The sequence below is a fragment of the Gouania willdenowi genome, chromosome 9 (genome assembly GCF_900634775.1).
Source record: "Gouania willdenowi chromosome 9, fGouWil2.1, whole genome shotgun sequence".
In the NCBI taxonomy this organism is placed as follows: domain Eukaryota; kingdom Metazoa; phylum Chordata; class Actinopteri; order Blenniiformes; family Gobiesocidae; genus Gouania; species Gouania willdenowi.
In genome coordinates, this window is record NC_041052.1 from 6,315,839 (window position 1) to 6,331,836 (window position 15,998).

At 35.7% G+C, this 15,998-nt stretch overlaps 2 protein-coding genes across 3 annotated transcripts in view; one reads left to right on the forward strand and one right to left on the reverse strand.

Annotated features, from left to right (window-relative positions):
• Positions 1–5,458: 5,458 nt before the first annotated feature.
• snap29 (synaptosome associated protein 29) lies at positions 5,459–10,280 on the reverse strand. The gene is made up of 6 exons (XM_028457345.1): positions 10,067–10,280; positions 9,186–9,425; positions 8,839–9,032; positions 6,595–6,680; positions 6,416–6,520; positions 5,459–6,296 (listed from the first exon to the last, which is right to left on the reverse strand). The coding sequence occupies exons 2-6, from the start codon at positions 9,423–9,425 to the stop codon at positions 6,136–6,138; spliced, it is 786 nt and encodes a 261-aa protein (XP_028313146.1). The 5' UTR covers positions 10,067–10,280; the 3' UTR covers positions 5,459–6,135.
• Positions 10,281–11,729: 1,449 nt separating this feature from the next.
• The window catches only part of pi4kab (phosphatidylinositol 4-kinase, catalytic, alpha b), a 37,184-nt gene continuing 32,915 nt past the window's right edge, over positions 11,730–15,998 (forward strand). For both annotated transcript variants that reach the window (XM_028457272.1, XM_028457274.1), the window contains exons 1-5: positions 11,730–11,936; positions 14,074–14,190; positions 14,600–14,693; positions 15,489–15,577; positions 15,667–15,739. In XM_028457272.1, the coding sequence (XP_028313073.1) occupies positions 11,838–11,936; positions 14,074–14,190; positions 14,600–14,693; positions 15,489–15,577; positions 15,667–15,739 (472 nt within the window). In that variant the 5' untranslated portion in view covers positions 11,730–11,837. The remainder of the gene's footprint in view (positions 11,937–14,073; positions 14,191–14,599; positions 14,694–15,488; positions 15,578–15,666; positions 15,740–15,998) is intronic.

Below are 15,998 nucleotides of genomic sequence, written 5' to 3' on the forward strand. Positions count from 1 at the left end.
TTTTGACTTGACAGAGCCCTGATAAGTACAGTAGGTGCCTTTGTTCCACCATGCAGACCGTTACTGGCTGGAACATACAGACGTAATGCAAACATGTAACCACTTACACATAATAGATGCATTCTATACATTTCTGTCCGAGGTGTGAACAAGATGACGGCAAGAAAAAGGACAAAAATGTGTAATAATCATAGGTTTGAGTCACATTCTTCTGCAGTTTGTGATGATGTGTGTGGACAGACTAAAGAGTGAGGCCGACAACATCAGAGGTGATGTATGACCTGTGCACGGAGAAGAGAACAGTTGAACCTAGAAGGATCGTAGTCCTCCAGGACAAACAACTGGGTGCCCATAATAGATAATCCTACTCAAGTAAAAGTACTGTTACTTGATTGAAATGTATTCTCAAGTACAAGTAGATGTATGTCATACATAAAATACTCAAGTACAAGTTAAAGGTAGCTCAATTAAATAGTAGTCAAAGTAAAAGTTACTATAGTTACTTTCACCCCCACGTTTATTTTTGGTAATAAATCTTACCACGGTTCCCTTGCATGTATAAAATTAAAAAGAAAGAGACCAAATCCAGTACAACTTAATTTATTTTCGACAAATGCATCTGTATAAAATAAAATAACACCAATAATTTAAATTCAAAATAAAAAATGATCAGGCTCTAAGTATAGATACATTTATGAACTCAAAAACTGAGAAAATAACCAGCATTCAAAGCTGTTTTACCATGATGCATTACGCTTAATCTGATGATGTGATGCATTTGTTTGTTGTCTGGTTATTTCATTTTTTTCCTGTAGTTTCACAATGTCCGTTAATCATTTTAAAACAAAAAAAATTATTATTTACTCAGCAACGGTTGGGTGTAGGAATGTTACGAATTACTTTACTTAAAATTGTATTAAAATGCAGAAAAGACAATATAAATACACAGAAGACTTGTGTTACATCTCCACCCCTTTCATTCACTTTCATTCACTGAGGTTCTGTGTGGGACTGGCTGATTGGCTGATTGCCTTCACCTGGGGCCTGGACTAATTGGAGCTTCTAGTTTCTTCTAGTCATGTAAAATTCTGTTCCTGTTTTCCTCTTTCAGACGGTAAGAGTTCTCCGTTTTCTGATACCCATGAGTTAGGTTTAATTTCCCATGTTTGTGTTCAAATGGAATTATATTAAAAATGAAATAAACCTCCGTCAGCTCACAGAGATTGGGACAGGAGAAGAAGAAATTCATCCACCATGAGGCTGAATATGTATATGAGATTATTCAGCATTACACAAGTGTCTTTGAGACTACGTTTTAGCTACAGACTTTAAAAAAAAAAAATCATAATTTTCCCTAGTTTCTTATATTAACCCAAGAAATGAGCACAACAAATGAGAATCTCATAAGGTATATTAACATATTTACCAAAATAAGTTTATTAAGTATCTTAACAACTGATACATGCCTTTTATTTTCTAGTTGTGTTAAATGCTAATTAGGGACAGGCCGTTTCTTGCTATAGACAGCATCTTGAGGCGCATCAGGCCCTGTGTTTAGCCAGCACCAGGGGCCCTAAGCCACAAGTTTAATATAGCTAGGATATATGCTTCTTTTACAGACTAAAACATAATTAACATTCTTGTTTTTTGCTTAACTTTCAAACGTTATGGTTTTCATATTTTTATGCAAAAATTATTTCAATAAACACTACAAACCACGATAGCTAGAGGCTTAAAATTTGGTGAGAAAATTACAGGTGTGTTTTGTGTGTTGACTTTTGTCAATGGGATCTTTGGTAGATAAAGATTAGATAATGACATTAAAAAAAGTGAGAAAACGAAGCTCATTTCTCTGCTTTCTCTCTTTCTTCTACTTGAACTTTCCCTTCCTCAGCTCTTCTTCCTCACTTCTCTCCCCCGGTTCTAAACTATCCTCTCGGTCAGCACAACTCTTTATTGTCTCTCACTACAACACACAGCAGTACAGCACTGTCATCCTGACAGGGCATCCATTCCCCACCCATGGCTGGTCTGTCTCTGTAAAAGGCAGGAAGGCTCATCTCTGATGGTCTCCGACAATAGTGAGTTCTGGGATTACACCGTCTGAAAAGAGGGAGCATACCAGCTTTATGTGCTTGTGTCACAGGAAAGGCCACTGTTTGCTTTTGACAAGACAGCTGTTCAAAGCCCTACTGGCCTCCATGTGTTGGCAAGGATAAAGATCCAGATGTGACTTCCTATTACCAGCACAAGCTGAGCTACCACTTTTAGCATCGCTATGGGTTTCATCCTGGTTTTGTCCCACTTGCAATATCCACCATTGAAATGAAGTGTGATTTGTAATACTTTTACATTTTAAATCAGACACGAGCAACTGGTGGCTCATTGCCCATGTGCAGACCTCGGATGACTCCAAAAACATAAAATTACAGAGAAACGTACAACAAAAGACACACAAGCAGCAAGAAAAACACGCAAAATTACTCAAAAATAAATTAATTCATAAAAAAAAAAACGTACATACAAAATGAGACCGATATAGAAAAGAAAAACCAAAATACACGAAATGACAAGAAATACATAAAATGACAAACAAAAATACACAAATGGAGAAATTGAACGCTCATAATGACAAGAAATACACACAAAACACAAAAACATTAGAAAAACTACACAAAATGATGACAAAAATACATTTAAGGACAGAAAACACAATCAAAATGAGAACACAAATGGACAAAATAAATGCACAAAATGACAAGAAATAAACACAAAAACTACACAAAAGGACAACAAAAATACACAAAAAGAAAACTAAAATGCACTAAATGAAAAAAAAATGCACAAAACTACAATAAAAACCCACAAAATTATGACAGAAATACACAACAGGACAAAAAATGCACAAAATGTGAACAAAAATACACAAAACAACAACAAAAATACACAAAATGTCTTCAGACAAACAGAAGAAAAACCAAAGAACACAAAGTGACAAACAGACAAAGCCTTTGTTCATTCATGTATTAGGGTTTGAATTGTATTCATGCTCAGATTGGTCATTATTCTAAATGCTGACATGAGTGATGTTCATGTGGGGTTTTTTGTGGCCCCCACTGTAATGTATGTGGCCCCTGTTTTAAATGATACAGCAGTTCATGACATCAAGCCTCCTGTCCATCTCCACATTATTGTTATGTAACCTAAACCAGCAGCTATAGGACCCCCTCATGGGCTTGTCCTATACTCTGAATCATCCCAGTGCTACAGACTTTAGTGTTTCTGGAAGCATTTGCTACAATTAGCATGAAGCCTTCCTAATGACTGCCTGTAGGTTCAGTGTGAGCAGCTGGTCCAGCTCAGAGGAATGATAATAACTGGACTTTAACAGACGGACCTGAGCAACACACAGCCACACAGATGGTACACAACACAGCAGGCTGTCATAAACACACACATAACAACAAAGGACAGAGATGGGCAACTTTTACCACAGTGGGGGCCACAAAAATGATCATATCTGATCTGAGGGCCACATTATTAACATTCATGTCAGTATAGAAAGATTGCAATTTGAATATGATACAGGCAAAAAGGTTTTTGTCATCTTTTTTAAAAATATATTTTTATCTCGTTTTGTGTGATTTTTGAAGTCATTTTTGTTGTTTTGTTTGGTATATTTTTTTGTAATTTTTTTTAATATACATTTGTTGTTGTCTTACGTTTTTTTTTTTTGGAATACATTTCTGTATTTGTGTTGTTTTTGTTCTTTTTTTGTGGTAATTTTGTATGTTTGAATAATTGTGTCATTTTTTGTATTTCTGTGTCATTTTGTTTTGCTACTTTTGGGTTTGACAGTTGCTAATGTTTAGTTTAAAGGGTTCAAATCACATACATACAGTATGTAAAACCCAAGGCCCACGGGAAAAGTTTGCTTTGCCAGAGCATCTAGATCGGCCCACAGGAAAATTTTGTTTTAAGTTGTTCTAGATAAAATATGATGGAGGTTGCCGTACGACAGTATTTACAGTAATATTAAACCACAATTATTTTCAAAATCTGATAAAATTCCTTCAAATTATACCACAGAATTCTGGCAAATTCTGTTGCAAATTTCCAGAAATTTTGTTGCAAAGTCAAGGAATTTTGACCAATTGCTTATAATTTAGGATTTTGTTTGAATGTATGCGTTTTTCCTTCACAGAAACATTTTTTTTTAAATTGTCAGGCCCACTAGATTTCAAATTGGGTCATATGTGGCCCTTGAACTATGAATTTGACACCTCTGACAAAGAAGGATCAGACTCCATCACATTACAGGTTAGAGTTATTAGTGATAGTGCAGTGAAGGTTGTTCTGATTAGGCAACAAATATATTGCACACAGGAGATATTGTAATTGGACTTATTAGTGTTTTCAGCTGTTTAATAACATAGGTGACCTATGTTGTCAAACTCAAGGCCCGGGGGCCAAATCCAGCCCACAGGGGGAAGTAAAAATGGCTGAAGAAACTGTAAATTGTGGATATCTCAGTAGGGTTGCAAAGGTGTGTAATGTGGCCGTACCAGCCTGTCATTGCCTGATCTCATTAGATCTCTGATGCTAAGCAGGTCTGGGCCTGGTTAGTATTTGGATGCCAGACCACTGAGAATTCCAGGTACCATAGTGTCATTGTGTCCTTGCCTAGTATGAATGTAGTGTGTGAGTGAGTGTTGGTGTTGTTCGGAGGGGCCGATGGCCCACCATAGAAGCCTCGCCTCCATCAGCCTGCCCCAGGGCAGCTGTGGCTACAATAGTAGCCTACCACCACTAAGTGTGGCGCAAAAAAATAATGCCTTCATTCTGTAAAGTGCTTTGAGTGTCACTGATAAAATGCTATATATATATATATAAAATCTGTTGCATTATTATTAATAAAATAGCCGCCAAACTTCCATGGTAACTCAAGCTTGTGAATTTTTGCAGTATTAAAATATTTAAACTTTTCAAAAATATGCAACATTTCAATAGATTTATTTGCAAGTAAAACTTTGCAATTTTTTAAGGAGAGGAAACTCCGTTATTTGCACTTGTACAACACAATAGACGTCATTGTTGTTTTTAAATGGTTGAAAGAAATCCTTGTTTTTACAAAATCCTGCTCAATTCTAATTCTTCCCCAAATTTAAGAAATATTGTCACTGCCTGTCACTTTTTGGTTAAATATTGTCAGTGCCTTTATTATGTATTTGACATACATAATTTTATTAACACATAAAATTGCAAAGTAGCACTGATGTTGAATTCCCCACCTATGCGGCCCACTTGAGATCAAACTTGTCCGTATTTGGCCCCTGAACAAAACTTTTTTTTGACACCCCTGGTTTAGGTTATGAAATGATCACTTTTGAAGTTCTGTAGATTCTCCATCATATGGCGCCACCATGTGGTGCTTTAGAAGCTAGAAAAGACATCTGGACATGTTTAAGCATTTATTTTTCTTCAGAAACGGGTCAGTATGTATTCACAGCTACATTTGTTCACGTCACTTTTTTTTTTTACACTTTCCAATAACTGACACAATCCTGTCTCACTGCACTGAACATAGTCTTTATAATACAGAACAATGTACACATAGAATAGAAACAAACAGTGGAAATAGGACATAAAATACAAAATAAAATAAGCAAAGCTAGGTCCAAATCGAGGCACTGATTCGACCACTTTACATGTAAGGCAAATGTGACTTGAGGCAGGTTTTTTATGTATTTTCATACGTAGTTTAAATCTAGTTCTGTTTTATTTTAAATAAATATGCAAATCACACAAGGCTGTTTGATTTTTTTTTACTCAATTAGATAACGATTGATCTCAAACTTGCATCCAATTAAACTATTTTGACAATCTAGACAAAGTTTTTTTTTTTAATTAATGAGACATCAAAAACAAACTGTAGAGTGGAGAAGAAAACGAAAACCCATTTCATATCATATGCCAGTGGGATAGAGTAGTTTTTGCAGAATACACACATAAAAAGAGGCGATCCTCTAAGAACTATTGAGAGGAATTTAACGGATATTTTCCTTCAGCACAGACCACAACAGAATGCCAACAGAGAAAATAAGCTTCTGAGAGTTTATTTCTACTTCATTCGTTTCACTTCAGATTCTTCATCTGCTGGTTAGTTTTGCTGATCTTTACATCCATTTTGTCGACTTTATTCATCAGTGAGTCAATGGAGTCGTCCTGATCGTCAATCTCAGACTGGAGACCAAGTCCGAGGTTCTTCAGTCGGCTCAAGCCATCTGACATGTCATCTGAAAAAAAAAAAAACCCAGTAAAAACAATTAAGTTCACAGGTAATTTTGATTAATTTTCTAAAGAGTTTTATTTTACATCTTCAGAGTTTTATTCAACTTAATTTAACTTTGATTACCCAGATTTTTGTCCAGCGTGAGGTGAGCTTCCTGAAGGTGTCTGTTCTGAGAGTATCCATTCTGTCTAGACGAGCTACCGTCGAACGATGCTGCAGTTCCGAATCCTGGAAAACAAAAGATCAGAAAGTGCTGCCAAGAAGCCAGTTTCTAGTTTGATTCAATCTGAGCAAACTCTTACCTCCAGTGTCCAACTTTCTCAGGTTAGGATGGCTGGCTTGGTACTTATCTTCATTGCTTTTGCTGCTGGACATTGCACTTTGTAATCTAGGGAGAGCCAAATCAGCAAATTTTAACAAATGACAATTATTGATGAGTTTGACGGAAATATTTAAGCTGTTACCACATTAGATTCACTGTAATCCCTAAACAGTTCGTTATAATCCAGAATGGAGACGTGACAGAGCAATTTATGAGCCACCACCATGAGGAATAATTCTTAACAAATATGAATAATTTAAATCCATAATTCAGACTAAAAACAACACTGTCGCTGCAGGAAGGAAGGAATGCAGGCGGAGAATTGATAACTGTTAATTAGTAAAATTATACAATATTGATTCATCTGAGGATAAACGGACAGTGACAGTTTCACTTTATCACAGCATAGACATTTTTTCTATTTACATATCCGCCTCTTTGTTGGTGCAGACTGTAGCTCTGATGCTGTTGCGTTCATACACAGCCTAAATCATAAGGTGGACAATAATTGAATTTTTTACGGTTGTTTTCCAGGACTGAGGCTCTCAGTGTGAATGAATGAGGTACCATCAGCAGAGAAATGCTGGCGTCATAGTACAACACACAGAATAAATCCCGGAAGTTAGTGCCATAAGAGGAAATCCAGCTTCATAGCACAGGCCCATAGTGACAGAAAAATACAAAAATGACTTCAAAACCACACAAGGCAACACGATGATATTGGCAATTATCTTGATCAATGATCCTTATCATGGTACCATGATCCTTCATGCTTTAAAGTAGAGGTGTCCCAATCCAATATTGATATCGGATATCGGTCCGATATCAGCCAGAAAATGAATATCGGATTTTATAGGACTGCATCTAAAATCACCGATAAAAGCTTTCCGATAAAATTTTCCACTCCGGCACTTCTCTCCATAGGTGACTGTGGTTAACACTCCAAAAAATAAAAAAACCTACTGTTGCTGACTGTTGTTCTCTGTTTGAGTAACATCACTTGATCAAGCCTTTTCTAACATTCCACACTACAAAATAAGTAATAAAAGTATGTATGATTCGTGCTGATATGGTATCGAATCAATATCGGTACCGGCCGATACGCAAGGCTGCTATATCAATATCATATCTGAAGTGAAAAAGTTGTATCAGAACATCCCTACTTTAAAGGGTTGAAATAAATGTATATCCCCATTAATAACTACAGTAGCCCCAAATGTATATGGACAACTAATTTTTTTTGGAAAAATCACAATAAAATGCACAATTCAGATGCGATCCGAATGAAACTGTGTTCATTAAGGAACTAACCTGACATAACTGAGTTAAATTTCACAAAGATCAGTCAATTATGAATGGAGATTTGAATTTGTGAAATATTGCCAATGATGAGATTGGCGATCAAACTGTATAATGCATCACTGTAACCTCTCAGCTTGATTGATTGTTGTAATTATCTGCATCAATTTTGTATATAATTTGTATTATTAATCTTACTACTGTAATGTGTGTGTATCTAATCCTTATTTTTACCAGTCTTTTACTTAATTATACACTTAATGTTTAACCTTTCTTTTGTCTTTAACGTTTATTTTTCTATTTGTGATATTTTCTAGAACGGTTGTAACAAAAGCAATTTCCCCCTGGGATAAATAAAGAAAATCTGATTCTGACGGACTTTCCGATTTTTGAAATGAGTATATTGATCTGGATCATCTCCAAAAATTAACAAAATGTTCTATAACGAAAGGTCTATCTTTGGTTAAGATTTGACAAAATTTGTGAACTACTTTTGATGTAATCCTTAACTCCCTAGCAGAGAGACAAACTTAAGTATCGGAGTGCTTATATTAGAGATTTCAGATGCAGGCCCATATAATCAGATACTTGTTTATTTGTCGATATCGAACTGATGACTGATATATCAATATGGGATCAGGACCCTTAAAAAATAAGCTGAGAACTTTTAAGCTGCAGTGTGAAACACTGCTAAAGACACTAAACATTGCATTGATCAGTGTTCTGACACCTTTCTGTACAGTTTAATATGTAAATTATGTTGAAAATATGTTAGTGGAGATTGAAGAATGCTTTTTATATTTGAATCCAACCCAAACATCTATTCCTTGTTAACAACAAAAGGCGCACATTCCTGTGAGATTTGGACATGTGGTTTCTGTGACAACAAATGTATGAATGAAATCAATAGAAAACGGAACCAGACCTATCGTTGCCCTGGTAACTCTTTGCTTCCACTGGCGGGGGTTTTGTTTCTGGTGTCTTTTTGAAGTAATTCACAATGCCGCCCCAAACACTTTTGATACTGGTGATGTGTCTCTGGCTGATATTCATATTCTGATCTATGTTATCCAGCATCTTGTCAGTTCTTTTGATAGCTTCACCCTGTCGCATCAGCTCCTGCAGAGACAACCAATGACAGAGACCGAGATAAACGGACAGACAGACTAATGAGGATGTTTCAGAAGGATTCAACAACTGTTCTTTCATAGACCACCTTTAGACCATGTGAGCTGCTCAAGTGCCAGGATAAACCTAATTTGATTCACATACCTCTGCAGTTTCCACACCCATCTTCTCTGATTCATATATGAGGCCAAGGGAACGATAACTGCTGTCCACAGCAGACTGGGCCGTCCGCATCACTTCCTGTTGGAGGCGTTGCTGCCTTCTTTCTGCTTCACTCAGCGTGCTGTCCTCATCTTCATCATCGTCAAATCCTTGTCTTTTTGGCTTAAAGTCCTCATCGTCTGCGTCGTCGTCAAAGGGGTTTTGGGATTTGGGGTATGCCATCTATAAAACACAATGTTGAATGGGCATAAATGCTTTCATATGTAGATTCTACTGACAGCCAGCAAACATTATACGGATAGAAATTAGACTTTTCCTCTGATACTAAAATGAAAGCATCAACGACTAAATGCTCGGTCTCAAAAAAAAATAATAATCAAGCAATAGAATCCTGTTTATCCAAATATGAAACTTACCTTTTATACGGCGCCAAAAACACATAACAGAACACATGTCATATATATATATATATAAATATATATATATATATGGTTATGATTCAAAGTATGTTGTATAAATGTTAGCACTTGTTCTGCTTAGAAAAATTGTCACTCGTGTAAAAGTAAAACCAATATTTATTTTAACAACACAACATGTGACTTTAAACATACTGGGCCCATACAATCCTGACAGAACCTAGCAGATAAACCCGAGGCTAAACAAACTAGTCAAACATTACTGAACCTCAGCCGTGGTGTGTTGATTAGCAAAGGGTGTTGTCGAGCTAATAGCGTTAGCATGTCTTCTTCTTTTCCGACTATCTTACAACGGTGACACTATGACAGCATTTTTCACTGATCTGTACTAAACAATTTATTATTTAGACTGTGAAAACATAGAAATAACTGGTTTAGCAGACCAACCTTAGACCGTTTTCCAAACACTGCGGATGTCAGCTGACCACCGCCTGTGATACAATACTTCCGGGTGACGTCACCAGATGTTAACGCCGATCAATGACAATGGGAAGAGAAACCCCGCCCACTGATACTAAAATATATATATATACTAAATAATAGATATATTACTAAAGGATGTGGTTATTCGTACGGTAACTGTTCCAATATACCGACGTTCTATCTTTACATAGCGCCACTCATTGGCCAGTTTAGGTCACGTGACTATGACGCTAGTACGTGTATTTCAGTAAACGTATGAATAGCACGGGGGTTGTCCGTACGGCTACAGTACGAATAGACACTTTCATAACTAAAATAGTAATAGTACTAATGCTAACACGAAATCAAATACTAAATGTTGCACTAATACTAATACTACCCCTGAAACGAATACTAAAACTAGAAACATGTCAAAATTTAATCGTAGATATCAACTATTACAAGTACTGTTACTTATTAAATTAATCAGTCGGGCTTACTAGTTGCAATTTTAGTTTTAACGAGTGGAAATTACATGTCAAAATGTAATTTCAACATGTCGACATGTTAATTGTACCTAGACATCTGCACATCAATTTTGACATGTTGCAAATAGAATCTCACATGTTATCATTACATTTTAACTAGTGAAAACTGATGATAGTGTGTACTATCTTACTAGTGTAGGGAAAAATAAGCACAGGATTTTTTCCCTAAAAATATTCCCCTCCAATTATTGAATATGTGATAAATGATAACATAAATTCATGGATGAATTTAGGGTGTCAAAGTCTGGTTTAGGGGCTACAGTCAGAACAATTGTTATTTTTAGGAAGGCTAAACCAGAACATAAAAAAAAAAACAATAAGTTTCATTAAAAAATGCACAAAAAAAAAAAAAAAAAAAATGGCATTTTGAAAATATTGCAGACTAATTTACAATATTTACATGTAAATATGCCAAATTTCTTATAATACCATACAGCTTGTTTTTGCATTAAGACAAGGTTAAAGTAAGGCATAACAATGGAAATATTTGGGAATTTTTTTAGATAAGGCATGAAGATTGACAAATTCTGTATTTCTTGTTTAGATGAGCACACTTAACTGGGGTGAAAATGCATTCAGGTGACCAATCACAAAAATGTTGGAAAACATCCACATTTCAGAGACAAGGCTATGGTAAGCCATAAAAATGGAAAATATAGATTTTTTTTAGATATGACTATAGAAAGCTATCTTCAACAGTTCGGCTTACCTAATTTTTAGGTAAGCCGAGCCAGAAAATCTTAAAAATTGAAAATAAAATAAAATAATAATTTATTTTTTTTCAACAATATGTCACACTAATTTACAATATTTACTTGTTTTTTTTTTTTTTTTTTTTTTTTTTTTTACAATGCCACCAGGTTTGTATTTACAATCATTTTTATTCTGTTTAAAATAATGCTTATTGGATGCTATATTACCACATTCCATGAGTTTGACACGTGCCATAGACATTTATCATTTCGTCTGATAATAGATTTACAAACAAAAGTTATAATGCCTCTAACCATAAATGTAAGATTTGTGTTAAAATTTGACAGAAGCGTAGAGCTGCCACATTACATCTATTCTAAACGAGTTAAACCCCATTAGCTGGTGGTGACAGGTACGGTGTGGAATGTCCCTGCTAAGCTTCCGTACTGCGGCTAACGGCCGCTGGCAGCTCGCAGCTCTCTCTGATTAGCGCTCTTTAGATACAAGTATAAACAATGTCTGCTATGGGAGGACGTTCGAGAGGGTTTTATTTCAACACCGCCCTGTCGCTGGCTCGTTCTCTGGCTGCCCATTGTCCTGCTCCTGTGGAAAAGGTGAGCTCTGATATTAAAATGACCAACAGGAGGATCGTTCACCGTGCACAAGATCCGCTTCCGCACAGGTTGTTGTGTGTTTAATCAGAGACGTGACTGACTGACAAACGCTTTCCAGTGTGTGTCAGTAGTTGGACTCACACACAAAGGGTGTTCACAGCAGAGCGTTTAATACATGTAAAGTGTGTGAGCATCAGGCAGAGCAGTCAGACTCGATCAGTGTTGCGGTCCAACTGGTTTACAATGGAACAGGTGACATGGCAGATTGTCACAACCTGTTGCACCTGTGTGATTGATGGACGAGCACGCGCGCTGCTGCTCTGTCAATGTGGAAAAAGATTGTATCCGACAGAGATGGACAACTTTTGTTGTTGTTTTGTATATTCTCATTTCGTGTTTGTTATATTTTTGTGTGTTTTTGTTGAGTCTTTTTGTGTATGCATGTTGTTGTTTTTGGAGTAATTATCTCTGTTGCAATTGTGTGTAATTTAGTGATTTTGTGTTTTTCTGTTCTCAATTTTGTGTATTTTTTTTAATTGTATATTTTCCTGATATTTCTTTGTGTGTGTGTGATTTTAAGGAGTAATCCTGTGTGCTTGTGGCTACATTATCAATATTCATGTCAGCATTTAAAATGAGAAGTGTCATGAGGTATGTTAAACGTATCCATAGACTGCCACTCTATGCATACGCAGCGCCCCTCATTGGACAGTTTAGTCACGTGATAGGTGTACTACGTGACCTAAAGTTTCGTCAGTTGTATTTTAGCTCATATTTATTTTTAGCTACCCCGCTAACCTTATTATTTTAGCCCTTTCAAAAATCCTAACCCTGGAAATACCGTAACATTTTTCATTTTTGTCGGATATATATTTTTAAAAGTGAAATATGCCATGTTAAGTATGTTAAAATGAAAAAATGTATATGCCAAAAGTGGGAAGTCCCAATTTCTTATTTTAAAGGCAGTGGCTATCCGTACGGTTGCCATATCAATATACCGACATTCTATCTGTATGCAGTGCCCCTATTTGGCCAGTTTAGGTCACATGATAGGTCATTCATTGGTCAGTTTAGGTCATGTGACTAAGACTAAACCTAACCGTAGACCAAACCCCAACCTAAAAAAATGTTGCGATATAGGGTTATAACCTAACGCTAAACCTAATCCTAACCCTAAATGTCCTTCGGTAAACGTACCAATAGCACCGGGGGTTGTCCATACGGCAACAGTACAAATAGACACTTTCTAAAATAATTATCAATCTGAGCATGAATATGTGAAAACAAAAATAAAGGTTGTTTTGTTTATTTTGTGGCTACTTTAGTTGTTTTGTATCTTCTCATTTCAAGTTTCTGTTGTTTTTTTGTCTGTATGTTGTTGCTTTCAGTGTTTTTGGTGTAATCATCTTTGTTGCAGTTTTGTGTAATTTAATGTGATTTTCTGTTCTCAGTTCTGTGTATTTTTGTTGTATATTTTTCTGGTATTTTTGTCTGTATTTCTTTAGTAGTTTTGTACGTTTTCACATGTCATTTTGGGCGAAACACAAAATTAGTCGAAGGGCCACAAGTTGCCTATGTCTGATGCACAACCCCGATCAAATACCAGTGTGTCAGATTATAAACTGATTCATGTTCATTTTTGCAAAAAGTGACACAAACCACTAATAATTTAAATTCAAACACTTTCGGATCTCCTGTATATGAACAACTAGAGTTGCAGCTATTGTTTTATTTATCATTTTTATTTTAAAAACAATTTCTATTAAATGTTTACTTAAATTGACAAAATTAATAAATAAATAAATGTGGAAAATACATTTGAAAGACGAATGTTGTGCCCTGCATTGTCTTCAACCAGTTTATATTCAATTTAATAACTTACCAACAAATTTTTTAATGTGTAATAGTTGGAAAAAGTGACGTTAAACTGACTAAAATGAATCAATATATTATAATTTTGTGACAAGATTTTTTAATACAAACAAACAAATACTTGCACTCAAATTATAGCAATTTTGCATCAAAATCTTTACAACTATTCTCTAGCAAGTATCACTGACTTGTGAACAAATGACAAAATGCAGAACCATAAGACATTTAATTTATAAAAATCCACATATTTTTTCTCCTTTTTTAGGTCCAGAAGCTGCAATGCATGTGCCCGGTGGAAGTGCGTGGTGTTTTCACTTTAGATGTGCGTCGCAGGGATGCCGTCATAGCCTTGGCTGTGTTTCTAGTGGAGTCTGGTTTACAGGTGGGTGGATGGTGGAAACACATCTGAATACAAAGTAGTGTGATTTTTATCATTTTTTTTTTATTTTTTAGGATACTCAAGTCTTGAACAGCACATTTTCATTTAAAGTCTATTGTATAATGCTGCACTGCTGTTGCCACGATTCTGCATGTATTAGTGAGATAATCTTATTTCTATAATCTGATTACGGTGAAGATTAGGCCGAGTAAGTCTTTAAACTCATCACATTGAGACATGGAACGCTCTCAGATGGTAACAGCTTTTCACTGATGTTGTAGAAGTGACGTGTGTTTGATTTGCCTGAGATTTGATTGTGAGGATCAACAATGTTTCATTGCCCATGAAGCAAACACAAGCGCTGCCAAGTGCAACTGTTGGTGGTGTGTAATGATTCGTTTTTCTCCGGCAGCACAAAGACATGCTTGTTTCCTACTTGCTGAGCTTATTGAGGGGGCTGCCTCGAGTCCAATGGATCGAAGAAAACGCAGGGAAAAATGGAAAGGGTAAGAAGAGGAATCCTCTTATTGTGGCATTCCTCACTTCACGGCTTATGTTTAACATAATATCAGTGCACAAAATAGTATTTCAGTCGAAGGATTGTTATTCCAACCTGCTTGAAAAATATACATGACGTGAATTTAAAACATTGCATCTCAAAGTGTGTGGTGCGACGTATGACAGGTGGGACGCAACAAACTTAAATTTCATGCCTTTCGGAGATCAATAACGCTCATAAAATGCCTACACACAATAAAATTAATGACAAGCCTAAAAATGGAGCAGAAATTAAAAAGAGCAATACATTATTGGACTGCATTAGATATGGACCGGTAACTAAATGTAACGTGGAACTAAAGTGTAAAAATAATGATTTAAAAAGACTGAAAAAAATAATTTTATTTTTGGTTTTCTTAAGCTTTTTGCAACAGAATGGAAACAATGGTCATTTATTTCCTGTACTTTTGACTAATTAACTATTGCTATTATTTTATAGATTATTTTCTTTTGTATAACTTAATTCTCCTCTGAAACTTTTTCAGACATGAACAAAAATCCAATCATTATGTACTGCACTTTTACATTTGTTTTTCATGCAGGTGATTAGTTTCATTTAGTTTTAGATTTTTGATTCATTATGAAATATTACGTTACTTGTTCCGTTATGTCTCATTTGTCAGGATTATTTGGGGGGCAATGAGCGCAGGTGGGGCTTGAAAGCTCACTTTCGCTCACAGTAGGGAATACTCAAAAAAGTTTGAGAATCACTGATTTATAGCATGTGTCTTTTCGTTTTTCAGATTTTCTCCCAATCGCAGAAAACTTCAGCTTCTGTTTGGTGACATTGCTGGCAGACGTGGCTCAGAGGGACATGGACTCTCGACCAGAGGTGACAATATTTAATATTTAATCCTCCTTATGGGGATGTGATTAATGCAGCTTAATGTTAAATTGTTTTGTTTTTTTTTTACTTTAAAGATCCTTAACACTATTTTGGAGGTTATGGAGGCCTTACAGGAGATCTGCCAAACACCAGATAATCATGACAAAGGTATATATGCAATTGCAATATAACGTAGGTATTAGTAGTGTTGTATGCAATAACAAAACTTACTGGAATGCACCAAGACGAGACAATGACTTCTGGGAGTCAAGACCAATATAAGACAAACTGAGAAAAATCTAATTAAAAAAAAATCTATTTAAAAAAAAATGACCAAGTTGAAAAGTTAGAGCATTTTCATATAGATATATTTGAGAGACAAAAACAAGGAATCTGGAACCCTTTCAAAGCAAAACATGCAAAAAAT